Genomic DNA, 26,718 nt, shown 5'->3' with positions numbered 1-26,718 from the left:
GTTTCCTGAATCTACAACTCACACCCCTAACCAGGATTGAAAAGCACAGTAAGAACACAGAGGACCATTGACTCAAAGATGCCTGGAGACCAACTGATGGACTAAGACATACATGGTTTAAAAAAGAAGTTTCAGGAACTTCTCTGAATTGCATACATAGTCCAAGCACTCTTTTTTGAGCTGCTGATACTTTATTAAAGAGCTGTGTGAGCTCAACGTTGAGCAGTATTTCCTTGCAGACAACCAACTCTTCTAAACTGGCAATGTCGTGGGACTGTGGGCTCAGGTACATGTTTACTGTGTCACCTGCGCTGCAGCAGGGGAACAAGGAGGACCTCTCCAGACTGGAGATGGTGCAGAGACTGGCTAAGGACAGCTGTCGCTTCCTGCAGAACCACAGACGAGGACCAGAGAAGTCAAGTGAGGTGAGTTGATATTATATTTCAACTCAGAAATTAAATTGGAGGTTGAAACTGCTCACATTTACTGATACTGTACTTTTTTTTGCCATCTAATATGAGCAAATTAGCATTCTTTATATGAAAAGGTCGTAAAACACAGCTGTAATCATTGTTTTTATACTGTTTTTTTGATGAGCACTATGTCAGAACACACTCCATTCCTCGCAGAGCTTCATTAATCAAATTCATTTTAATTCGTAGTCTGTTTTATCGCCCTCCATACGGTTTCTGCTTTCTCTGGAGATCAGTGCTCTCATTTAGATTCTGTGCACACTGCAAAAAGCGGCTTGACTTAAATATGACAAATGAGAGTTAAAAGAGTCAACTCTAGCAAAAAAAATAAAAAATAAAGTAGACATATAAAAAATGGCAAAACATAAAATGCACAACATATTTTTGTTTAAATGTTTCAAGTATATTCTATTGGGCAGTGATCAAACCCATGTGTGACATCAACAGATACACATTTAAAATGCCAGCATTCAGTAATGCAATGTAAGTGTCAGCCACATCTTTAGAATCAGAATTAGAAAAGTTTTATTAACCAGTACAGTTTAAAAACTACACAAGGAATGTGACCTGGTGGATGGTGTGAATAACAAAAAAACAAACCAGAAACATTGTAATAAAAATAATAATAATAAATACAAAGGATACACACATACAAGTATAAGGTATACATAATATACATACAAGTACTGCAGGTAATGATACATATATACAAGTACTGCAGGTAATAATACATATATACAAGTACTGCAGGTAATAATACATATGCACAAGTACTGCAGGTAATAATACATATACACAAGTACTGCAGGTAATAATACATATACACAAGTACTGCAGGTAATAATACATATACACAAGTACTGCAGGTAATAATACATATGCACAAGTACTGCAGGTAATAATACATATGCACAAGTACTGCAGGTAATAATACATATGCACAAGTACTGCAGGTAATAATACATATACACAAGTACTGCAGGTAATAATACATATACACAAGTACTGCAGGTAATAATACATATACACAAGTACTGCAGGTAATAATACATATACACAAGTACTGCAGGTAATAATACATATACACAAGTACTGCAGGTAATAATACATATACACAAGTACTGCAGGTAATAATACATATACACAAGTACTGCAGGTAATAATACATATATACAAGTACTGCAGGTAATAATACATATATACAAGTACTGCAGGTAATAATACATATATACAAGTACTGCAGGTAATAATACATATATACAAGTACTGCAGGTAATAATACATATATACAAGTACTGCAGGTAATAATACATATACACAAGTACTGCAGGTAATAATACATATACACAAGTACTGCAGGTAATAATACATATACTCAAGTACTGCAGGTAATAATACATATGCACAAGTACTGCAGGTAATAATATATATACACAAGTACTGCAGGTAATAATACATATGCACAAGTACTGCAGGTAATAATACATATGCACAAGTACTGCAGGTAATAATACATATATACATGTACTGCAGGTAATAATACATATATACAAGTACTGCAGGTAATAATACATACATGTACTGCAGGTAATAATACATACATACAAGTACTGCAGGTAATAATACATATACACAAGTACTGCAGGTAATAATACATATACACAAGTACTGCAGGTAATAATACATATGCACAAGTACTGCAGGTAATAATACATATACACAAGTACTGCAGGTAATAATACATATACACAAGTACTGCAGGTAATAATACATATGCACAAGTACTGCAGGTAATAATATATATACACAAGTACTGCAGGTAATAATATATATACACAAGTACTGCAGGTAATAATACATATACACAAGTACTGCAGGTAATAATACATATACACAAGTACTGCAGGTAATAATACATATATACAAGTACTGCAGGTAATAATACATATGCACAAGTACTGCAGGTAATAATACATATATACAAGTACTGCAGGTAATAATACATATATACAAGTACTGCAGGTAATAATACATATATACAAGTACTGCAGGTAATAATACATACATGTACTGCAGGTAATAATACATACATACAAGTACTGCAGGTAATAATACATACAAGTACTGCAGGTAATAATTTCTTTTTTGAGAGTTCAACTTCTCCATTCGAAGCATGACCACAAACATCTGCCAGTACACTGACACTATTGCACACAGTCCACATAATCACCTCCACTTGCACTTAAAAAATTACATCACCATCCAGTTAGCTGTCAGCAGCCATCTGATAGGCTAACCTTGAAACAAGCTGTGCTTCTCCCTTCCTGTTGCTGCATGTGAGAGCTGAACTGTTGAACAATTGAAGGAAGAGTTGACGCAAATGGCTTCACCTTCATGCCAACACATTGTGTGCTTTGAGGGTGGATTCCCGTGCATCACAGCTTTGACCTTTACTCCATCATATTCATATCTATGGCAGGTTTTAGTGTCAAGCCATTATTGCGGATGTTATCATTTCAGTGTTATATAATAACAAAACAAAGCTAATGTATGTATTGTAAAATCATAGACACACAAATATGTTATATAATATTTAACATCCATGTGTGTTCATGATGTACTCAGTTTAAACATATATAACATATGTAATAACCCTAGTGATAATGGTCATATAGGTTGGCCTTCTATAGAACTATTAAGAGCATTATGAAGCGATTATGAATCTTCCACAGTCATGGTTTAATGTAATCCAGTAGTGTAACAATGCACATAATGTGCAACATAGAGCTGAATCAAATGCCATAAGAGCTCAGAAATCTGTTAAATCCCAGCTGGTGGAAACCTAGATGTTTATCATACATGCAGGCTGCATGTATGTGGATGTGTGTGAGAGGTTTTGATCCTGAAATATGCTGAATGTTACACAATCTCCTCTAATGTACAAAGTAGATAGTTCATTCTGTAGAAGCCATTATTTATTTTCTGGTATTATAATCAGACCTCAGATGGGAGAAGAAAACTGTTTTCCACATTGCTCGAAATTTTTGGTTGAACTTTTCTGTATAAATCATAAGGACGTGGATTTGTTGAAAGTGAAAATAGAAAATATATCAAAGGCAAATTAGTATTTTTTCATTTTCTTTTATCAAGTGAGTACTCAAGTGCAACAATCATTTATAATTCCAGCAAGTTCTTTTTGTCTTCTCTTTTAATAATTTATTCAGGAAATTTACTCTGATCTCCTGACAACTTTCGACTGTCAATCGTCAGTCTTCTTCAGAGGCATCTGCTGATCTCTTTATTGTTGCCTTGACTTCCGTATAATAATTCCAGCACGTTGTTTCTGTTTTTTTTTTTAGAATAATTTGTTACGGTTTCCTTTCAAAAAAATATGAAACAATCAATAATGCACAACCAGTAGTGGACAAAGTGAAGGATTTCGTTGCCACAGTTTACCAGTTGAACAGGCCTATAGAGACTAATGGTATAGGTTTAAACCTATAATATATCATTTGTGCTGTTTTAGTTTTGGTAAGGCTGTGTTCTGGGACCTCTCTGTTCATCCAGCAGCTGCGTAGAAAGCCCAAAGCGAATGGGAGCTCTTCCATGAGCTACATGGAAATGAATAAGCAGAGAGAGTGGTCAGCAGGACCTCCTGGAACAGAAGCACAGACGTCGTTAGATGCCAACAGAAGACACAGTTTAATTAAACAGAAAGGGAGGAGCTGGGGTGGGTTGGGAGATGTTTTCGGACAAAGCTTGTGGAAGTAAGTGTGTTGCCGTTGTTTAAATGCAGCAGTGAGACTAACTCTAATCAATGGGCAGCATGGAACATGATCAGCTGGATGATTAACTGAATTAGGGGATGGATGCTGTCAGTTGTTACTGACAGATGAAAAGGCTGGACTAGCTTGACTTCCGTGCCTGCAAGAACTAACGCTATGCTCACTAATTATTTACTCAAATGTGGGAGAGTAAAAAAAATAAATAAAAAAACACCTTTAAATTGTCAGGACTGACATATTCCAGGTTCCATTAAGTGTTTTATTCCATTCATAACAGATCTGCTCTGCAGCTCAGAGACACACAGACAGTAAAGATCTGTCTGTCCTTACAATGTGTCTGTCTGTAGCTCCAGGGACTTTGGAGCTTGTGGTTTGACGTGATTGTGAACAGAAGCTGATATGTTGTGTTCAATCCGCTGTCCGTGTTTGAAGGACTTCAGAAGCTCTGAGTCGAGGTTTCTTCCATAGTCCATGGGGGCATCTGTCCGGGGGCTTTGCTGTGTTTCTGTCCTGGGACAGTGGTAACCACAAAACACAAAGCACACCCAGCAGTAGCCTGAAGCAGCAGACAGAATCAATAATTCATTGTGAGAAATGGTTTGTTTGTGATAGTCTGAGAGTTTTGTTGGTGGTAGAAAGAACTGTGTCCTGTGTTTTTATGACAAAATCAGTGCTCCTTGCAGGGTTGGGGTCAATTATAATTGTAACTGCGTAATTGATAATTATTACAATTATGGCAAAGGGGGAAGGACTTGGTCTTATCAAAATTTGGAGGTCAGCTGCGGCTGTAGAGGCTAGCGTTATCAACGGATATACTGTATATCGGCAGATAACTAAGTCACTTCTAATCATTTCACAGTGAATCTGCAGCGTAGTTACTCTAAAATAGTACACGACCGCCAGCCAATCTTAGATTTAGGCAAATCAAACAGTTATAGTCCGTTAGATGCAACTAATCTGGACCTCAAGCCTGGAATTGCTACACCGGCTACATCCAGCAGCGCAGCCTCGTACCAGCGGTGTCCGCCAGCGGAGGAGATGTAAGCGGTGTGATCAGAAGAAGGAGCGGGGCTAGCAACGAAGTGAAAAGCTAAACCTCAAAGAACGCCGCTTCCTTCTATCCTGCGTTCTAATGTCCACTCCCTGGAGAACAAACTGGACTACCTGAAGCTGGATTTAAATGTTTGCATATACACCAATAACAACTGGTGCAACAATGTTGAGCTAGTCTCATGTTACTGCTCTCCTGATGTAGAACTACTGACTATAAAATGCAGACACTGTTCTCCCTGATTTGTTATAACTTTTGGCAGTCTACGAAACTCGGTCTGACCGATTAGTACAGCCAAAAACACGGCAATAGTTCCCCATTTCCTCTCAAAAATTCAGGTTTTGCTTGTGTGTGTACTGTTTGAAAACCTGCTGCTTATCTCCAAAATGGCGACTTTCGTGTTGATGACAAGATTGATGATGCGCCGTTAAAATCCTCTATTGACCCCAACCCTGGCTCCTTGATTAAACAGATGTAAATAAGTTGCATCTTTGTTGTCAAAGATAGAAACAAGTCTCCTAAAGATTCAGGAAGCTAATCAGTGCTGTCTTTCCTTTTTGTTAAATGTCTAACATAGAACATATGCTGATGAATGACAACCCTAAAATAGTGTTTGTGGAGTTTGTGCATCATAGCATTCCTCAGTATCTGATCTGTTGTTCTGTGGAAAGCAGTGATTTTCCAGGAAACACTGCCCGACTGAAGACCCAACATGTTTTCCTCCAAAAGGCAATCAAGACAGCAAACTGCGACCACTTCCAGCATGTCTGATGGCTAATTGCATGAACAGAAGCTTGTGTTGCATTGACTGATGGCTAAGCAGAAGGGGGAGGTTTAGTTGAATGCAGGATGCATGAATTAGCAGCATACACTGAGTCATCTCCTCATTAACAACAATATCAGTGAACCAGAACATCCTTAGTAGAGCTGGTTTCTGCATTTTTATGATCCAGAGATCTATCATTGTCTTTGTTCTAAATGTGTATGTGGTATTTCAAAAGTAAACTGAATTTATACTGAACTAGTGATGCAGTCGATGCTAAAGCGATGAAAAACCGAGGTTACCTCATGTCAAATTTTTTTTAAATCAATAAATACATATATTTATAATTATTATTTATTATAAATAATTGTCAGTATTTGTTCTATTGTACAGAGACAGAAAAATGGTTTAATGGTCATTTAATTCTTAATCATTGCATTCATGCCTGTATTCTTTTTTTAATACAGCACACAACTAAGTTACATCTATGTTCTTTATTCAGAATAACCTCTACAGCAGGGGTTCTCAACCGGTCTCAACCTGGGATCCACATTTTGCCACGGTCATTAAATCGCAATCCATTTTAATTTTTTTTTTTTAGAATTCAACCAAACAAATTTAGTTTTTCAAAAATAGTTGCTATTGATACGCAAACGTATCAATAGCCGCCGGGACTATAAGTACGTTTTCCAGACCTTTTCTACATAAGCGTAATGTGCCTGTGTTTTGTCACCTTGTCAGGATGGCTGAGTGGTCTAAGGCCCCTGAATCAAGGATTCATTGTTCTGCTGCCGTGGGTTCAAATCCCATTTTTGACATATATATTTTTTTCTTTTTAACATATTTAACACAACAAATTCCACCTTTAAAAATACATATACAAAAAAAATAGGAATAGGGCTAAAGTAAAAGAGTTAGCGGGGTAGCTAAAAATAAATGAGATCAAATAAAACTGACGGAACTTTAAGTCACGTGGTGCGCCAATCATCTATTCATACGTTTCCATATCAATAGCCACGGCCTATTTTTTGAAACATAAATCTATATATTTTACTATGCAACATGCCTTTCACAGCATGCCAGTCAAAAGAAAAGTTTCCACATGAGACATTAAGTACAGTATTTATTTATTTTTATTTATTGACCAGCTGTCCGCGACCCACCCAGTACAGGTCCGTGACCCACTTTTGGGTCCTGACCCACCAGTTAAGAATTGCAGCTCTACAGATCTTGTTTTCGAAGATAATTCAGCTGAGACAGATTTCCATCACAGGTAAACAAAAGTTGGAGATAACTAAAAAGAAATGAAGATCAAACACAGGTTTTTCAACAATGGATTGCTATTTATAATAAATGAAGATAAATAACAGCCTACGGTGTATGAAACCCATTAGAAACAATAAAAAGGGAAACTAAACACCTAATTTACAAATAAACTGTAGCTACTACTGGTTCAGAGGGCAGATGTAAATCAACTTTATCATATGTAACAACAAGGAAGTGTGGGAAAAGAAACCAAGAAGGAATATATACAAAGTCCGATATAAAACACATTTTTAGGAGCAAAAATGAATAATAAATGCAATCTGATGTGCAACAGTTTCATGCAAACAAAGAATCGGTATAGAAAAACTATACAAAATTATAGTTATTAAATCTATTTTAAAGATTTGATTACAATTTTATTAATTTTGAACAATTTTTGTTTTTGAAGTTGACCCAAAATAATAATTTACCAACTTTATTATCTTAAATAGGCAAAGGAACAAGAACTTCTCTGCATAAAGCTAAAAATGTGATGAAAAAGTATTGTATTAAAACAAATGTGCAGTAGGGAAAAAAATACTAAATCATTGAAAATAGACACTGCCAATAATTTAATGTGTCTCACACTTGAATCAGTAATTAAAATATGTCAGAGTGTTATTATAATCCCTGAATGGGCCACACAGATAAGCAATGAATAATAATATATGGAAATAGTCTTTCCTTTGCAATGCTGAGTATTATAATGGAAATCAGTGGTGATTTGATACAAGGAGCTCTCCTTGGTGATAACATACACCCCCCCATTCTCCCTCCAGCCCCAGAGTGACGAGGCAGTCCGCCTGTGTCTGAGGGAGAAGGGCCGTGATGTGCTTGTTCTCCAGAGGGTCTCATTAGATCAGCAGGTCCTGGCTGCCTCGGCCAGGGGAGGGGGAACAGCAGAGACGAGGAACAGAAGGTATGCCTCTCTCACCCCTCCCATACTAGAATCCCTCCCTACCTCCTCTACGTATCTCTCCCTCAACACTCTCCCTCTCATCATTCCCTCTTTCTGTCTCTGCGGATCACACACACACACTCAGGCATCACAAACTCCCACCACATAAATGACTAGATTAAATACATTTGCGTGTGAGCCAGAGCTCTACTGGCAGCTTTTCCGCTCAACTCACACCTGAGGGTCTGCCAATCGTGGACAGAACGGGATACCTCCTTCTCCCTGAGGGACTGGCAGCTCTAACACAAGCAGGTGAATGGATGGATAAATGGGTACAAGGGTCATGAGGCAGTAACCACGGCAACGTTGCCAGGGTAAGGACACGGGACATTGAGAGGATGGGTTCTCAGCCACGGACGGATTGCAGGCTTCTGCACGCCGCCTTAGTGGAGCAGGAGGAGGATGAGGAGGAGGATGAAGGCTCGGAGGAGAGCAGCAGTGACAGCAGCAGCAGCAGCCCTGCAGGACCAGGGACAGTGCCCACCTTTGATGTTCCTTACTTTCGCTACATAGATGATGAAGGGACGGAGGGTGATGAGGAATGGAGCAGCAGCAGGTCTCTGTCCTCTATGGAGGAGGACTCGTCTACTGACTCTGTTGTGTCCGACAGGTATGTGGTAGTGTCGGGAACCCCAGAGAAGGTTCTGGAGCACCTGCTGAATGACTTGACGCTGGATGACGATCAAGGAACAACACAAGGCAAAGAATCAGGTTGGTGCACTACTTTTATACATGCATTCAGTTTTAATCTGGGGTTAATCTGATAAACGAATGAATTGCTCTTATGTGGTGTGTTTGAATGATGATATACTGTTTTATTTCGAACAAATGCAATAATACAAAAAACAACATTACAATAAACTAAAGATACATTTTTTGCGTCCGAGAGGGAGTGGGTGGAAGTATAAACTTATTAGTCCCAGCCCTTTTCCTACATTATAGTTAAAATTTTGTCATATCTTTATATGATTTTGATTAAATACACACACACAAACATATTACACACTTTCAAAATTGTCAACAACGTAATGAAATTTTCATTTACATTACTTGATATCTGTACACTCTTTAATTTCCATTGGCAAACTGTTCCAGAATCTTATTCCACACACTGATATACAAAAGCTTACAAGTTCACTAATGTGTGCGTGTAAATAAGTGGGTGTAAAGAGGGAAAGACCCACTACCGCTCTCCTTTTTCCTCATTAATTCCTTACATTACGGCCCCTGTCAGACAGTATTTTTTTTACTCATCAGGGAGCGAGGATTCCCTCCCTGGCACTGATAAGTTTGAGCTTCTCTCTTTATGTCACATCGTAGCGTAACGTCACTCCCATTCTTTTCGACGATGATGTAAAAACTGTGTGTGACAAACTGTCCAGTCTCACAGCAACACAGTGTCTCTCATCCAAGTAGGCGCATAATAGTGTGACACACTGTTGCCAAGGCAGAGGAGCCCCTCTGCTGCTGCCAGAGTGGTGGGAATATTGCACAATGAGAAATGATGATGGAGAGCAGCAGCAGCAGCACAGTCAGGTGATGATGGGTGGAATGCAAAGAAAAAAGGAGGTGTGAAAATGAAAACAAGTGAGAAAGATGAGGTGTGATTTTATTTTTTCTCTCATTGGTTGTGAAAATGATCACATGATATGTCATTATTCATTATAAAGAACAGGAAAAGCATGTTGTCCTCCTGGATGGTGAGCTTTGTTTGATTGGTTGATGTATCACATATAGTTATTTGCTCCTTGACCAAATGATCCTATCGCACACCTATTGTTGATGTATTTCCCTCTGGTACTGGACTCTGAGTCAAAACACAGAAGATAAAGAGAAAGTCAGCAGATGGTGCTGTTATAGATTGATTCCTGAATGAATCTATAGCTGAGGAAGTTTGGAGGTTCAGCTCTGCAGGAGAAGACAGCCTGAGAGTCTTTATTCCATGTCACTATTTCCATTGAGTATGTTCATTTAACCCTCCTATTATCCTCAAATATTACTGACACATTTTACCCCTGGGGTCAATCTGACCCCAGGGATATTTGCCTCCATCTCCAATACTTTCCATCCAAATCTTCCAAAATTTAGTGACTACAATAATGACCACAAGAGTATGAACCATATTGACCCCAGAGGAACACCAATGCATGCAATACTGTATGAAAAAATATCATCATGATAATTTTGTGCTTAATAAATTGTACCCATCAAATTAGGAAAAGTCAGAAAATATAAAGTCAACGATTATTTTTTTGAATGACAAACTCTGAATGGGATCAAATTGACCCCAACAATAATAGGGAGGTTAAAGGTGCAGTCCGTAACTTTCAGAGGAGCCTTGCTATGAGTATTGCTGTCTTTTGGCCACGGCAAAAAGGGGTGGGGGCTGTGAGTAACAGCTGTCAGACAGTCCATCAAACACAATCCTGGCTCTGATTGGTTCTTTTTGCTCGGTCGCGGTGCATTCTGGCAATCTGCCAAAGGCAGCAGGCGGGATTCAATGAGCCTGTTTTTTTTCACACAAACTACTAGTTTCATATAAGGCTGTCTTTACATAGTGACAGCTTTAACAAATATGACAAAAAGTCACTTTTCTAAGAGTTACAGACTGCACCTTTAAAGATCACTCTTCTCAAAAATAATCAAAAATGTAAAATAGCTTTAGTTTTACTGCAAAGTTTCTACTTTGGTGAAATCACCACGATTGTTTGAGGGTGAGCAAATTGAAATTACTGCAGCTCTGTGTAAGTTTCTAATGTGCTGCTGTTTTCACTGATGCCTCCTTTCCTGTAGTTCTGCCTCATCTGTCAATTTGCTATTGATTCTTGTTCACAGCGTACAATGATAAACCATGTAATGGGACATTTGTGTTTTTTTTATGTGTCTGTGTCCCATCTCTAATAGCCACACACCATATAGAAAGTGTGAAAGCTCATTTGTGGTTAAAGAAACATTACATCGCAATAAATGGCGAAAGGAGACTCTTTAAAGAGGAAAACGCTCTTACATAAAGCTTTCATTTCACTTAAAAGACGGCATTGAATGATTTTGACAAGTATATTAAAATGCAAAGAATAAAGCAGAATGAGGGATATTTAGTTTTATTTACAATTTGGGATTTTAAAGTCTGCTGTCAAAAGATAATGAACACAAAGGTGAAATACTGCTAAATTATTGTTGGATATAGATTGTAGGACTAAAGTGCATGCCCATACAACTTTTGTGATTCAAAGTTGTGCAGATTTCAATTTTTTTTCACATCATTTCTCAAGATATTTTTTCTACATAATAATAATAATATTAATTTTATAGCCTATGGGGCAAACCAATTGACCTCTCTATTTACTGCCACCCCATTAAATGTGTACATTTTTGCTTCCCAAAGTGTGTATGAATATGGATTATTAAAATAAGTTTAGCTGATTTGTTCCTGAATGAAGGTAATGCGAAGTTAAAACTACACCCCATATTTATATCAATAAACTCAAGACTAAAGAACTAGAAATAGTCCTTTGTTTTGCTCCATTGGATGGTGAAGTCGCTGCCTATTGCAAATGTTAACTTGAGGTATGAATGTCAATTGGTTTCAGGGTAACCTTTGTTGGCAATTTAATAAAATCCTAATTCTTGTTATAATAAATAAACAGTTGTTTAAAATGATCGAAAGTAAAACTTTGGGGGTTATGGGTAATTGTGCCTGCTGGACATACATGAGTGTAGCGTCTCATAAGCAGTGAGTGATGTCTTAGCAGCTGCTCTGCATGGATTAACATAATGATGTTAGGGAGTCCCACACAAAGATCTGGGAAAGCTGCTGTGAAACTAAAAGGATTTGTAAAGCTTTTCCTTTGTGGCTGGGCACTGGATTTTGGCGATTCGTGTCCTTCACTTTATTCAAGGAGAATTTCCGACTGATTTCCTATATTTTTTAATATTTACGGCAATCGTTGAGTGCAAAAAGTTTCAGAGGTGACTTTTAAAATATGACACCGAATAACCAAAACTATTGCAATAATTTATATTTTGTGTTACTTCATGCAAAATACAAAGACAAGTAAGAGAGGTAGACTGCTTAATGCATTTCCTTAACCCACTTACACAAGAATATAATTGGCCTGGATTCAATCCATTTACTGCAACACTTCACTTTGTGTAACCTTGGAAAGGTTAGCGATGCAAAAAAATAATAATAAATAAATAAATAAAAGTGCATCTCGTCAACATATTAGGAAAATGGTTTAGCAATGATAGATTACTTTGGCCTTAAATGGTCAGCAACTGTCAAATGGCACGTTAGGATCATTGCTTTATCTTCATTGATACAGCTAGCAGTGCTACACGTATGACACAATGAGATAACGCCAGTAAAGGTTTGTCTGCACTCTTTGTGGCATTTCTGAAAGACAAAAAAAAAATGCTCTTTTTTCTTCTTGTTATCTGGACAGACCATTACCATAATGTGCTATTGTGAGGTTTCCCATATTGTGTTTGCCTCTGAAATGCCTCAGCCTATTGCCTGTTAAGTGACTCGTCCTTTATTATCAATAGAGAGTGGAAGAAAATGGAGGCAGTCTCAATTAAAAGGACATTCTTACTGTATGAATAGTTCAACAGACATTAATCATATAGTTGTTGTCAAGGTCACCAGTGCACCAACCCTCCAGCATGGACCGATGGAGGCTGTGTGCACAATTGGCATTTTTAAAGAAATTATGAGATACTGTAACTGGAAGATGTGCCCTTTTTTTTTTTTTTTACCTTTGATGACAGTCATGCATTTGTCTTCACAGATTCAGTCCTTAATGATTTCCTGATAACCTACCCAGTATTCATGTCTACCAGCGATTTATGCCAGGCTCTGCTGGGACAATATCCTTCGATCCAGAACTTTATTCAAGAATTCAAATGATAATTACCCTCTTTTGTACATTTTAACAATTAGAATGATTATTTTATTATCTATATAGCCATATCTACTAATCTACATCCTATGTTTAATACCAGCAAATGTTCGCCAGCTCTTCTGTGTTTTGAACCTTAACCGAGCCACACCTATTGCAACAAGCGACAGCGAGGCAAAGAGGAACAGAAGGAAGTTTTGGAGAGGAAACAAAAAGTCCTACACCTGATCTCTCAATGGATATCTCTGTGCAGAGACTTCCTGAGAGAAGATGAGCATGTCAAACTCTTCATGAAGGTAGAACACAAACTTCCAGAGGGGGAAAAGGTGGAACCAGACAGGGAAGGTAACACAGGAAATGTGAAAGCTGATGCTTCCTTCCAGACTCTGTACCGCTACGTGTTGGATGATGTCTATGAGTACCCAGCCCTGGAGAAGGATGTGGGGGAACTGCAGAAGCTCTACCAGATGCATAGGAGACAGTGAGTGATCGCACAATATTTTTATTGATAAATCTACTACATGCAGTTCAAATCTGTACACTTGAAAAATCTAAGCATTGGAAAAAAAGACGATTTATAGGTGTCTAACATTTCCAATGAGAACTGAAAGGCAGCAGAGTCACAAACTGTTCTGTAGATGCATAAAGAGCTTTTTCTCTGCTGCCTGTTTACTTTTAGCCTCTTATCAATGAATCCATTCATACACTGAAGAGTAATACCAGTGTTCTGCAAGTGTCTGCTCAGAGATGACCTTCACAGAGCTCTTTATTCATCACATTAAACTACGGAAATGCAGCCGTTTTAGAAACCATCAAAGTGCTGTTGGAAGTGTTTGCCACTTTGCACCAGACAGGAGTTACATAAGAGCCAAACACATGCATATACTAGCTTTATACAGAAATCCATTAAAACATCCATCCATCCATCATCAGGACATTCACATTATATTAAAAGTCTGCATTCATTCATTCATTCATTCAGGTGGGACACGAACACACAAAAGCAAATTTTGAGACTCCAAATAACAAATACTTTTATGAAAGTGTCTATTTGTACGGTTGCTGTACAGACAACCCCCGTTGCTATTGATACGATTAACAAAGTACATGTACGTAGCGTTTTACGATTAGGGTTAGGTTATAACCCAATATTGAGACAATTGTTAAGAGTTAGGGTTAGGTTTAGGGTAAGGTTTAGTTTTGGTCACGTGACCTAAACTGACCAATGACTGACCTATCACGTGACCTAAACTGGCCAAATAGGGGCACTGCGTATGGATAGAATGTCAGTATATTGATACTGCAACCGTATGGATAGCCACTGCCTACTTTTATTTTATGTTTTTCATTTTGGGAGGATATCAGAAATCACAGACATATCTCATATAGAACATGCAAACTTTAGCACACGAGTCAAGTAGCAGTGGTAAAATCGATTAATCGCAACTTCATTATCGTCAATTATGAATCGATTTGTAATACAAATCAGGCAAGTCCTCCTTTTGCCGCCTATCATACAGCAGTTATCTACAGGGTGAAGTTGTTAACTTTCTGTCAACACAACACCGTGTAACAGACTCAGGGGTGTTATGGCTTCAAGTGTCAGGCGGGACCATCCTTCCACAGGTTCACCTATGGAAACCTTGTTATGACTTTTACTTCCTCTAAATAGTCAAGTTTGATTAAAGGTATTACACAGCTGTCCCATGACCACAGAAAGTTCCAAAGCATCTGCATCTTTGTTACATGTAGAATAAAATCAATGAATAAATACAATTTTTTTTTTTTTTTAACAGTAAAGTACTTCATTTAAAACAAAATAATAACAATTGGGAAATTTCAATAACACTATACAGTATCGAAGGTGCTGTGAGGTGTTACCTAAAATAAATTAAAATAGGAGATCAATAATAAGAAATAATCATTAATAACTGAGAACTGATTTGTAATCGAATCAAGACCTTAATAATCAGAATCAAATGAAATCGAGAGAATGGGCCGATTAACCACCCCTAGAGTTAAGCCTTATTAAACAGTCAACATCTATTTTTCCCTTTTGTACTCTTCCAAATTTTTTGTGTTCCAGCTCTAAAAACTGTTGTTTTTTGTCCATTGATCTTCCCGTGTTATTCAGATTTGTGTGTAGAACCTGTAGTTGAGCATATCTCAGATTACTCAGGTTACACCCTGGATAGCTCACCAGGCTGCTACAAGGCCATTAGACCGAGACTAAAAACCACTCACACACACAGATCAATTTGTTTTGTTCATGGAGAGACTACAGTTAACCTAGAATGCATGTAGGAAGCTGAAGTACAGAAATAAACCCTGAGACAACACCCATTCTAATTCTGTAGAAATAGGAGAAGAAAGATAAGCATGTGTCTGGGAATTTATAAAAAATCTATTATAAAAGGAGGAAAGAGTTTGTAAAAAAAAATTTAATGAACTAAATGACTGTCAAGCCTCTTGTTAAGAGGCGTATTGCCTCCGCCAAGGAGGTTATGTTTTTGACTACAATATTCTATTGATTTATTTTTCAGTGAACAGTCGAACTCAAAACCGAATGGAAGGATTTTGATGAAATTTTACAGAAATATCTCAAAAGTGATGAGGAACAATATACTGATTCTGGATCAGTTTTAAAAAATCAACAAATCCCTATGTTCAGCTATTTGAGCTTTCTCTACAACACGACTACGACTTTGCGCATTACATGCTCTAGTCAAAAGTTCCATTTTACTTTCTGTTTTAATCATAAACAGCAGAACCATCTGCTAGAAATTTCTTCCAAGCCTTTAAGGAGTGAATGTTCATTATACCATGACGATCAAAATCACTGATCCAGATTACCAATATCTGGCAAAGAGGATATTTGGTAGTTGGTGAAGGTTTTGTTGTTTATATTTCACTCCTGAACAAACCCAAATCTTTGCTTAACAACATGACTTGTTTTTATTTTAAACTAAACCAAACACTCCTCAAGCACAACCTTTGCCTCCCACCAAATCTCCTTTTCTAGCACTTCCTTAATATGGAAACCAGTTCTAGTATAGTATTATCCTTGTCTTCTTGATTAGAGTTTATTTCTGGGGAAGGAAATTAACACCACCCCCATTTTTAAAGGCAGAGGGTTTTTTTCTTGAATCTACCTGAGTGACATGCTCCACTACTTATGCACTCTACACAATCAACCCCACCCCCAGGGGAGGACATGGTTGAATGCTTTGCTACAATCTGCTACCCAGTCAAATTCTGTCATTTTTTCTTAAATAGAAAGAGCCTTCCCACCAATTCCCATCTGTCCTTTGTGCAAACCCAAGCTCCAGCTCCTGATTTTCGGAAAGCTTGTGAGCTAAACTCCATTTGGTTTTCTTGCGCTCGTGTTAGCTTTAAAGCTCACTGGTATCTGCAGCAATCCTGTTTTTGAAGCCTAAAGGAGGGGAGTTAGATCGCAAGATCACAAGCTGTGTTTTGACATGACAGCAGGAATCATATTTTTCATTAGCGCTGGATTGTCAGTCAGTGAGGGGATATGGGGTGGGGGGATCCCAGAGGACAGGCTTTGTGCCAGCATGCCTATTGTGATGCAGAACCCAGTTAAAGCTGAGAGATGATAATGGACACACATCCATCATGTTAACCACAGCCAACCAATGAGAATAGGTTAATTAAAGTAAAGTCCCAGGATCATTTTGTCCATCCCTGATATTAACCCTAAATAAGTAACTCCACACTAAAGACTGTGACATGCAGAGGTGAAAGTAACAGATTACAAGTACTCACGTTACTGTAATTGAGTTGCTTTTATGGGTACAGTAATTTTACTTGTACTCAAGTACGTTTTAAAATAAGTAATGTAATTCGTTACATTTCTACACCCAAAAGTTAATGAGTAAATTATTATTTTTTGTTTTAAAATGAGTGACCGACATTGTGAAACTACAAAAAAATGAAATGACCAGACAACAATTAAATGCATCACATCATAACCGACCAATCAGATTAAACGTAATGCAACGCGCCAAAAAAGCATTGAATGCTAGTTATTTTCTCAGTTTTAGAGTTCATGAAGTCATCGTGAGAATTTTATTTTGAATTGAATTAATTTGTTTGTTTAAAAAAGAATTGCACATTTTGATAAACCTTTTATTTTATACAGATGCGTTTGTGGAAAATAAATTAAGTTACAATTGTACAAGATTTAATCTCTTCCTTTTTAAGTTTATACATGAGATGTTTGCTGTATGCAAGGGAACCGTGGCAAGATTTATTACCAAAATTTAACATTCTATTTTGAGTTCTATTTAATTGTGCTACTTTATACTTGTACTTGAGTATTTATGTGTGGCTTCATACATCAAGTAACAGTACTTGAGTAGTAGATATCAGTACTCTTTACACCTCTGGACACATGTCCAGGTGACATCTTGACAGACAAAAATGAACTATGTCCTCTGTGTATTTGACTGAACATTTCACTGACATGTTTTTCTTCCTTCTTCCAGCCTGAAGGAGGATTACTCTCCTCAAAGAAAGGTCAGTGAGAACATGCCTGTTCACCTTTGTCAAACTAACGTTATAACCTTTCGTCTTTGGATGAAACTATTGTCCTCACATTTCCTCTTGGCGACAATGTTTAGCAGTTACGTAGAAATGCATCATGTTCTCAAAAGAATGTATGAACATAATAAAATGTTCCTTCTTGTAGAGCAAAGCACTTTTCCACCAATTGAGTCTGAAAGAGAATGGGCTTCCATCCAGTAGCACACAGAGGGAGATGCGAGAAGGTACGTCGTAAAACACACTGTCCTCAAACATTCCTCCCATCAGGCAAAGTTTCCAAGTGAGCTAAAGAGGACAATTAGTCTGTACTGTAGAACAATGGGAATCATTACTGGAAAATGTCATTACTAGAGGAAGAATTCAAATGGAATTTAAGAGTATCAACAAAAATATTTATATTTAGGATTTTGAAATGAATTTGTTTTTAAGAAATTAATTTATTTTGATTGTGTTTCTACTCAACAATTGTCCTAATTAGGTATGTCCCGATACAACTTTTTCACTTCCGATATGATACCAATATTGCAGCCTTACGTATCGGCCAATACCGATATTATTCCAATACAGTATCAGCACAAGTCTTACATACTTTTATTACTTATTTTGAAGTGTGAAATGTTAGAAAAGGCTTGGTCAAGTGATGTGACTCAAACAAAGAACAATAGTCAGCAACAGTAGGCTACTTTGTTAGAATGTGAACCACAGTCACCTATGGACAGAAGTGCTGGAGTGGAAAATTTTATCGAGCGCTTATATCGGCGATTATAGATGCAGTCCAATAAAATCCGATATTTGTTTTCTGGCTGATATTGGACTCACATCAATATCAGATCGAGACATCTCTTGTCCTAATCACATTACACTGATGTCACTGGAGTTTTGTGCTGAGTTAAAAGAGATTTTTTTTAAAGAGTGTTTTGCAAATAAACAGCAGAAAATACTGTATAATATACATGTTTTCTTGATGTTGGTGAAACTTTTGTTTGAGGGCCAAGATGATTGTTGTCAAATAATCATCAATGGATTATACATATATATATATATATATATATATATATATATATATACTTCACATTAAGGGATAACACGGAATCATAAACTATACAATTTGACTGGTCATTTGTAAAATAAATCAGAACAAGTTTGGGTTCATCTGTGCTGCACCTACAGCCAGTTTTTAAAAAGTAAAAAATGTATATTTATATTTGTTTTTTTCAAACAATGAAAATTATGCACTGCACCCTCCCCGCAACAAAAAAATAGATATATAGATAGATAGATGGATGGATGTGCTATTGTCATTGCACTGGGTAGACAATACAACAAAATCTCGTTGGCAGCAGTCAGTCAGTCAAGCAGCAACAGATTGAATACTCTCAAATACTTTTTTCCTCTTTTTTAAAACTATTTTGTAATTCACACAAATGAGTCACAAAACTCCAGCGCCACCTTGTGTTCAGGCAGTGCACTTGCTGATGAATGCTAAAGCTAATGTCAAAAGGTGTGAGAGTTTAGCCACATGGTGCTATTGTGCTAACTGCTATAAAGGCCTTCCTGTGTTTTCTTCTCTCAGTGCTTTGTCAGGTGTACATCACTATGGACTCATACCTGAGTGTGAGAGCCCACTCTGCAGCTCTAGCACAGGATCTGGTGCAGGCTGTGGCAGAGAGGATAGATTACCCCCACGGGGAACTGGTGCTTGTGGCGATCACCTATGCTGGAGGTAGGCAACACATGAACTCTCAAACTCACACACGGACAACTACCCACCACTGAAGAAAATTCTTAAATCTAATTCCCATGATGCACCGGCAGCTGCACAAATTGAGACATATTTTATGCATAGAAAAAGAACAACCTGAGTCTGATGTGAAGGTGAGATTGCCATTTGCACTTTTACAATCAACAGAGCTGACTGTACAAAGAGACAATCCTCTCCTGTGCAGTTGTGTTTAAAGCTAGTGCCTGTTATGAGTGATTGAAGTGAGTGAAGGTGTCAAACAGAACCTTATCTCTATAATTTGTCATGCTTGCATGGCATGGTGTTCAGCTTGTTTGTTTGTGATGTGTTTTGTCTTCTTGCAGGTCGAGTTCTACTGCAGCCTCAGGACAGAGTGCTCTCTCATTCCTTACAGCCAGTGGGGAGGCTGCATGTGTGCAGAAAAGACCTGGGACCAGTCCTGGTAGGATCATTACAGCACCTTTTTCAGTTGTTTTATAGATTCATGTTTATTTCTTTTAGAAGATGATTACCACAGCCAGTCGACACACATCTATCCCCTGAGCTGACTGATTAAAAAAACTTAGTAAACACCTCTCGTCAAAGTCTGTTCTTTTGTTGAAATATTGAATTATCCTTTTATCTATTGGTTAGTTTAATTGTTAGCAGGATTACGCCAAAATCCAATTTTGACAAAACTTTAACCAAAGATAGATCTCCCGCCATGGAAGATTCCAGATTTTGGAGGGAATCCAGATCAATATACTGATTCTGGATCAGTTTAATCTGTCATCACTGGCAAAATTTCAAAAAATCATAAATCGATTAATTATTGACTAGAGCTGGGTATCGTGGCCAATTTCCTGAATCGATTTGATTTTGATTAGTAAGGTTTTGGATCAATTTATCACAATTCGATTTTGATTCAGTATGGATTGATTGATCTTTTGAATTTTACTTGGATATCAATAAAATGGTTCCAAACTTCTGACTTAAGTTGGGGCGACTTACCCAGGGGAGCTTTGTCTGCATCCGCCATGTTTGCACTGAATGCACCCAGTAGTCGACATTGCTAATGCCAAACTATAACACGAGACTACTGGGGTTAGAGTACAACAGGATAAAAAATTGATTTCAGTACCTATGAATCGATTTTGAAAACATTCAGTGAAATTGATTTTTATACTATATTATTGACCGATCTTTATGAAAGTTGACTCAGTTATATTGAGTATGTTCCTCAATTACCTCACTGAGTTTCATCCAGATCGGATTCAGCTTGATTGTGATTTTTTTCAAAACAATGGAGATACCCATACATTTGGACCTACTGTATCGTTATTAATGTGGATAGACATTTCTTATAAGCTTTTAAAGTGTGAATACTCATGGTACCATGATCAGGATCACTGATCCAGATAACTGCCAATATACAGAAGAAATATATAGAAGATGAATGAATGTTTTATTTACAAAAAAGCACCTCAAATGCATCATGAGTTAAATAAATCCATGTGCAGTCCTGGGTGGTAAAAGCTGTCTCTCCTGTGCAGAACCCATTTATAGATAACGCTGAGCTCCAGCAGAGGACAGCTTGTCTGCTGGCTTTGAACACATGGGACGTGGCTGTTGCTCTCACTGACATTGACAGAACCATTTTTGACTCCATGCATGAGGTGAGACTTCACTTTGAATACAAAGTTTCCCTTTTTTTTTTTTAAATGCACCAAACATGACATCCCCAGCTGTGCTCAGCTCTAATACTGACTATGTGATGATGTGTTTCCATAGCAAGAGCTGGTCTACTTCACCTTCAGCCGTCGTACCAGTAGCCACCACACGGTAGCGCTGGAGTTGCTGCTTCAACGTTGCAATGAGGTTCAGCTCTGGGTGATGACTGAGGTTCTACTGTGTCAAACCATCTGCAAACGGATTCAAATCATCAAGAAGTTCATCAAGATTGCAGCCCAGTAAGAACCTGAGCTCATAGAGGCTCCACAATAGGGGGCAACTATAATTGTAACTGTGTAATTAATTACAATTTATATAACTGTTGCTATTGTAATAACTGAATTGTAATTGAGTTCATATAATTGACTTTGTAAATGGCATTTATATTAGATAAAAAACTGTCAGTTACAATTTAATTAAACACAAAACTGGGGGACAATATTACAGTTCTATGGCTTACACATACTTAATTATCAAAATGTGTTTCATATTAAGTTTTCTTACGACCCTTGAGAATCATTTTACCATTTATTTCTCTTTTAAGTGAAATTGAGGCATATACAGACACAAACAAGGCTCAGACGTTCACAACAAAAACACAATTGAATGACAAGTAATATTTTTAGTGTATTTTACAGCTGACTTAAGACAAGGGTCAAAACCAACCCGTTATCTTAAGAGATGCTAACAGAAAGCTAACACAAGAAGGTTACATTTTATGAGGTTATTTATTAAAGGCTCAGTATTGTGATTAATTGAATTTGAACTTTAGTAATTGAGAATGTAATTGTAATAGACTTTCGGGTGGAAAAAATACAATTGTAATTTTAATTGTAATATCGGTCATCATAATCATAATTGACTTGTAATTGAACATGGATAATTGAAAACTTAATTGTAATTGAAAAATGAATATCCTCCACAGTCAGAGCACAGCATCAGCAGCAGATGTAGATTTACAAACCATGATTTCACACCCAAACTGTTTAGACCAAACAGCCTGTTTATTTTTATTACTGTATAAATTGAACAAGCATTGATGGCTTTTTAAATTTGCAAACTTGAGATTAAAATGACTAAAATGTGTAAATCCTGCCAACAGTGCAGATCAGGCTGTGCAGAGACTACCCTCTCCTGTGGTAAACCAGTGAAGTGCATCTTCCCAGGGAAATAAGCTCACTGTGTGCACCATTGCTCTTTTATAGCTGCAAGGCTCAGAGGAACCTCAACTGCTTCTTTTCCATCATAATGGGCCTGAACACTGCAGCCGTGAGCCGCCTCAGTCAGACCTGGGAGGTTTGAGGACCTTTATTTTCCTCTCATTGCCTTTCAAACTGCAATGTCGCATTTCCATCCACAGATGTTTCCAAAGATTCCAATCTTTATTTTGTCTTGACAGAAAATCCCTGGAAAGTTTAAGAAGCTGTTTGCAGAGCTGGAAACAGTTACAGTGAGTTATCAAAGGAAACCATTCACTCAAAGCTCCATACACATTTTCTCTCTCAATTATTAAAATGAAGAAAACAAAAAACAACATTGATTTTATTTGACATATAAGCAAAGTCTGAGTCAGAGGCTGAAACCAGGGGTGGATCAGCGACATGTTCTATAAGGGCAGGGAAACCGGCATCAACTCCCAATTTAGTTTGTTAAATTAATTTACTAAAACCATGATAAAGCTGGTATTATGTGGCTCTTTAAACCCTGTTTTACCTTTTTCTTTGGCCGTTATTCAACATTCTTTTTCCCATTTTTGCCCTTTTTCCAAAAAATGTGACACTTTTTTGTTTTTTCAGATTTTAGCTTCCTTTTGCCAATAAATATCCCTTTTTTTTTCTCATTTTTGCAAGTTCTTTTTGATACTTTGCTGCATTTTTTGTCAAGTCTTTAACCATTGTTCATCCAAATAATCTACCTTTGGCCAATAAATAACACTTGTTTCCTTTTTTCAAACATTTAGCTTGTTTTTGTTCCACGTTTGCCCTTTTTCACTATTGTTTGCCACATTTTGCTCATTTAGGCTACCTTTTGCTATTACATACCACCTGTTTCCTCTTTCTAATTTTTTTTTACCACTCAACTGCTTTTGGACAATTTTAGTCCCTTTTCACTCTTTTCTTGCCTTCTTGGAATGGTGGCTTTGTCAAATGGCTGGTTGTGATTGGCTTGATCACTTTCAATCAATCTAACTGAAACAATGAGTTTTCAACAATGAACCCCTCTGTGCAAAGTGAGAAGGACGAATTTTTGTTTTTATGACAGTGCGGGTGTTGCCTGGCTGAAACCAACAGATGTTTTATATTTATAGACATTAGGCGAAACATCAGGGTTTTAAACAATCATTAGACTTTAATGTCGCTATAATTAAGCTCTAACAAAGCATGCAGGCACAGGCTAACTCATTCCCCCCTGAGGATTGCACTCATTGTATTCATTTGGTGAACATCTTCACAGGATCCCTCACTGAACCACAAGGCCTACCGGGACTCCTTTAAGAAGATGAAGTCTCCAAAGATCCCCTTTCTTCCCCTGCTGCTGAAAGGTTGGCTCATTATCACTTCCCTCAAAGAAAGGAATATAGCTGGTGCTGTGTGATGTGTACGATCATCTGGAGATGCCACGTGAAAAATACCCAACATCGTATCTCTCCAACCTGTTGATGAATGCTAACAAGCTGTGTTTATTTCTAGATCTGACTTTCATTCATGAATGCAACAAAACCTTTCATGACAACCTGGTGAATTTTGAAAAGCTGGTGAGTTGGAGTGTTTTTCATGGCACAGTATGCTGCTGCTGCTGCTGCTGCACGTAGCTGTGCTCGGTTTGAAGGGTTTTGTCTGTTTTAAATTGCAGCACATGATCGCTGACATGGCCCGACTCATCCGACAATGTCAGAAAGATCCCATGGGTGAGTGTCGTAGTCGTGACGGAGTGGGAAATAATGGATAGATTGACAGGCTTTTCTGTGATACACATACCAAACTATATATACTTTTCACCTTAGTGAATCAAACATATTTATCAACTACAAATAATATGTTTTTGTCTAACAGAACAGATATTAACACCTTTTATTATCCGGTTTATAATTCTGCAACAGTAAAAAATTGCTATTTTATTTTACATTTGTATATATTGTGGACTAGGGCTAGGGTATATGGACCAAAACTCATATCTCAATATTATTTTCGTCAAAATAGTGATATACAATATATATCTCAATAATTAATAATATTTTTTCTTTCTTTTTTAGTCGTGAGAAGTTTTGGTTTGATCTTTATTGTATAGGCTATCTTCTTTACAAAAGGAGAAAAAAATATCTCATTGATAATCTGTCTAGTAAATATTATTTTTTACATTTCTATTAAAAAAATATATATATTTAAATACAGCAAAGGCAGCAGAAAGTTTTGACACATTTCTGTTAACTGGAAGTTCTGTCTGTTGCCCAGGAAATGGAATTCCCTCGAAGAGCAGCTTGGAGGTCCGATCCTATGTCAACTGTCTCCACATCATCGACAATCAGCAGACTCTGTTTGATCTTTCCCAGCGGCTGGAGCCTCGGCCGTAGACACTACTATTCACATGCTTTTCACATATTGCCAAGGAACAAACTACTGCTGTGGCTTTGTTATCTCTGTTATCTCAGGACTCCCAGGACAACTACACAATCCACTACAGCCACCAGAGGGAGCCATTTAATCAGTAGACACTTTAATAACAAGCAAATTCTGATTGATAAAGAATTATGAAATATTTAACAGTATTTTTTTTTTTAAATGTTTGTTGGACCACAGCCATCTAAAGTCATTCTACAGTCATTTACTTGTATCTCCAGCACTGCAGTACCTGCTTTATCCTACAGATGGCAGAAGATTTATTAACCCAACAACTGCACAAAAGGGCAAAGACATTCCCCTGTAAAGTGTTTGTTAATTTTAAGGTTTTATTATTATAACCTATACAGCAAACTACCAAGTGGTTTTCCCTGTTGGCTTGTAACACATCATAGCCTAACTGTGGGTTTCTCACCAGTGTTAGGATATTGTCTATTACCACTGGTAGCGGACAGTGCTTCATTATGGAGCTAGATTTGTGTCTTATTCAATTTAATTTATTCTTAAAAAAAAAAAAAAAAAAAAAAAAAGGTATTTTCAGTTTATTAAAAAAATCACTTCAAACACATTTTCCATCAAAGAAAAAAAATGTGTTCAAAAGCAAATAAATATTTGAAACTCCAAAAAATTACATTGAAACACTTTTTCTTTGATTGAAAAGTGAATTTTGTTGGACTGAAAATACTTTTCTTTTTTTTTTTTTTTTATTGAATAATAAAGAAACAAATCTCCCTCCATACTTCATCAGGTTCAACCAAAGAAGTGTTAAGCTCACAAATCAGCCTACATATTAAATAAGTATTGTGTTCCTTCAATCAGGATTCTGTTCACTTAAAATGCTTTTGTTAAAGGTAATTTATTCAGTTTTCTTTCTTTGGTTTTGTGTGTGTGCGCATTTTTCTGTGTTCGGTCCATTTCTGTTATTTCAACATTGTGCAATATTTAAGATCTGGAGACTAGAAATACAATATATGTATTTTGCCTGGAAGTGAGTTATACTTAAATGATAGAGCCAATCAGCACAAAATGTATGACGTTATTTTTTTGCCATAACTCCACGCGCATCAAAAACTAATTTTGCACGAGCAAAAGACATTTACTTTTGCTGGTGCAAAATTAATTTTGATGTGCGCGGAATTATGGCACAAAAATAATGCCATAAAAATGTGCAGCTGAAAACAATGCAAGTTGGTCAATTTTCTCACAAAGCATTGGCACAATGGTCCTTATTGAGTTGAGCTGTGAACAATCAGTGATAATGGTCAGCAGAGCCACACTACTACAAATGATATGGACTAAGCCAAGGATTAAGAAAAGGGTAGAGTAAGAACAAAGTGTTTTTCTATGGTTCTTACAGTGAAGCTGATAGATTCAGCTTTAAGGAACTCTGCTCTGTTGAGCTTTTTGCCTTGAATAACGTGCTTAGTCATGTAGTATAAAAAGGAAGCCCGAGCTTTTTGAGTAAAGTGCAATAGCAAATCATGAATTAAATTATAGAAATAAAAAAATCAAGAAGCCATCTGCTTGCTTGCATCTACTCTGTGGTCTATGATTAGCAGAGTAAAGCGTTGTAGAATATTCTTTCCTTTTGTATGAATTCTACAAACATCTGTACAGATTTCCTTTAAGGGCCCGGAGTCATTGCTGAATTTGTTGCAGTGTGATGTCACTTTTGCAATCAACATTGTACAATAGATTGTCTTTATACTGTGTATATATGTTGAAATTCTACATAGTAAAAATATTTATTTCAGCGTTATTTATTTGCCCTATCAATGCTGCTTTGCTTTGTGCTTATTTTTGGTATGCACCGCTAAGGCAGGTCTGCGTGATATGTGAACCAACCAT

General features: G+C 37.1%; 1 protein-coding gene across 2 annotated transcripts; it reads left to right on the top strand.

The window, feature by feature from the left end:
• The first annotated feature begins 63 nt into the window (after nt 1-63).
• Nucleotides 64-25,486, top strand: LOC114478173 (rap guanine nucleotide exchange factor 5-like). Of its 2 annotated transcripts, XM_028471047.1 has the most exons (18): nt 64-425; nt 8,157-8,296; nt 8,946-9,046; nt 13,126-13,204; nt 13,388-13,532; nt 13,620-13,717; nt 17,745-17,775; nt 17,948-18,026; nt 19,376-19,525; nt 19,888-19,985; nt 21,076-21,198; nt 21,314-21,492; nt 22,459-22,549; nt 22,653-22,703; nt 23,708-23,795; nt 23,944-24,008; nt 24,107-24,161; nt 24,706-25,486. In XM_028471047.1, exons 1-18 carry the CDS (start codon nt 264-266, stop codon nt 24,822-24,824), a joined length of 1,854 nt encoding a protein of 617 aa, XP_028326848.1. In that variant the 5' UTR covers nt 64-263; the 3' UTR covers nt 24,825-25,486. The 2 variants fall into 2 exon arrangements, with proteins under 2 accessions (XP_028326848.1, XP_028326847.1); XM_028471046.1 differs by having other exon boundaries at nt 13,388-13,717.
• Nucleotides 25,487-26,718: the final 1,232 nt, after the last annotated feature.

The sequence above is a fragment of the Gouania willdenowi genome, chromosome 16 (assembly GCF_900634775.1).
Source record: "Gouania willdenowi chromosome 16, fGouWil2.1, whole genome shotgun sequence".
Lineage (NCBI taxonomy): Eukaryota > Metazoa > Chordata > Actinopteri > Blenniiformes > Gobiesocidae > Gouania > Gouania willdenowi.
The sequence above is the reverse complement of the archived record's forward strand: the minus strand, read 5'-3'. Positions and strand labels throughout refer to the sequence as shown.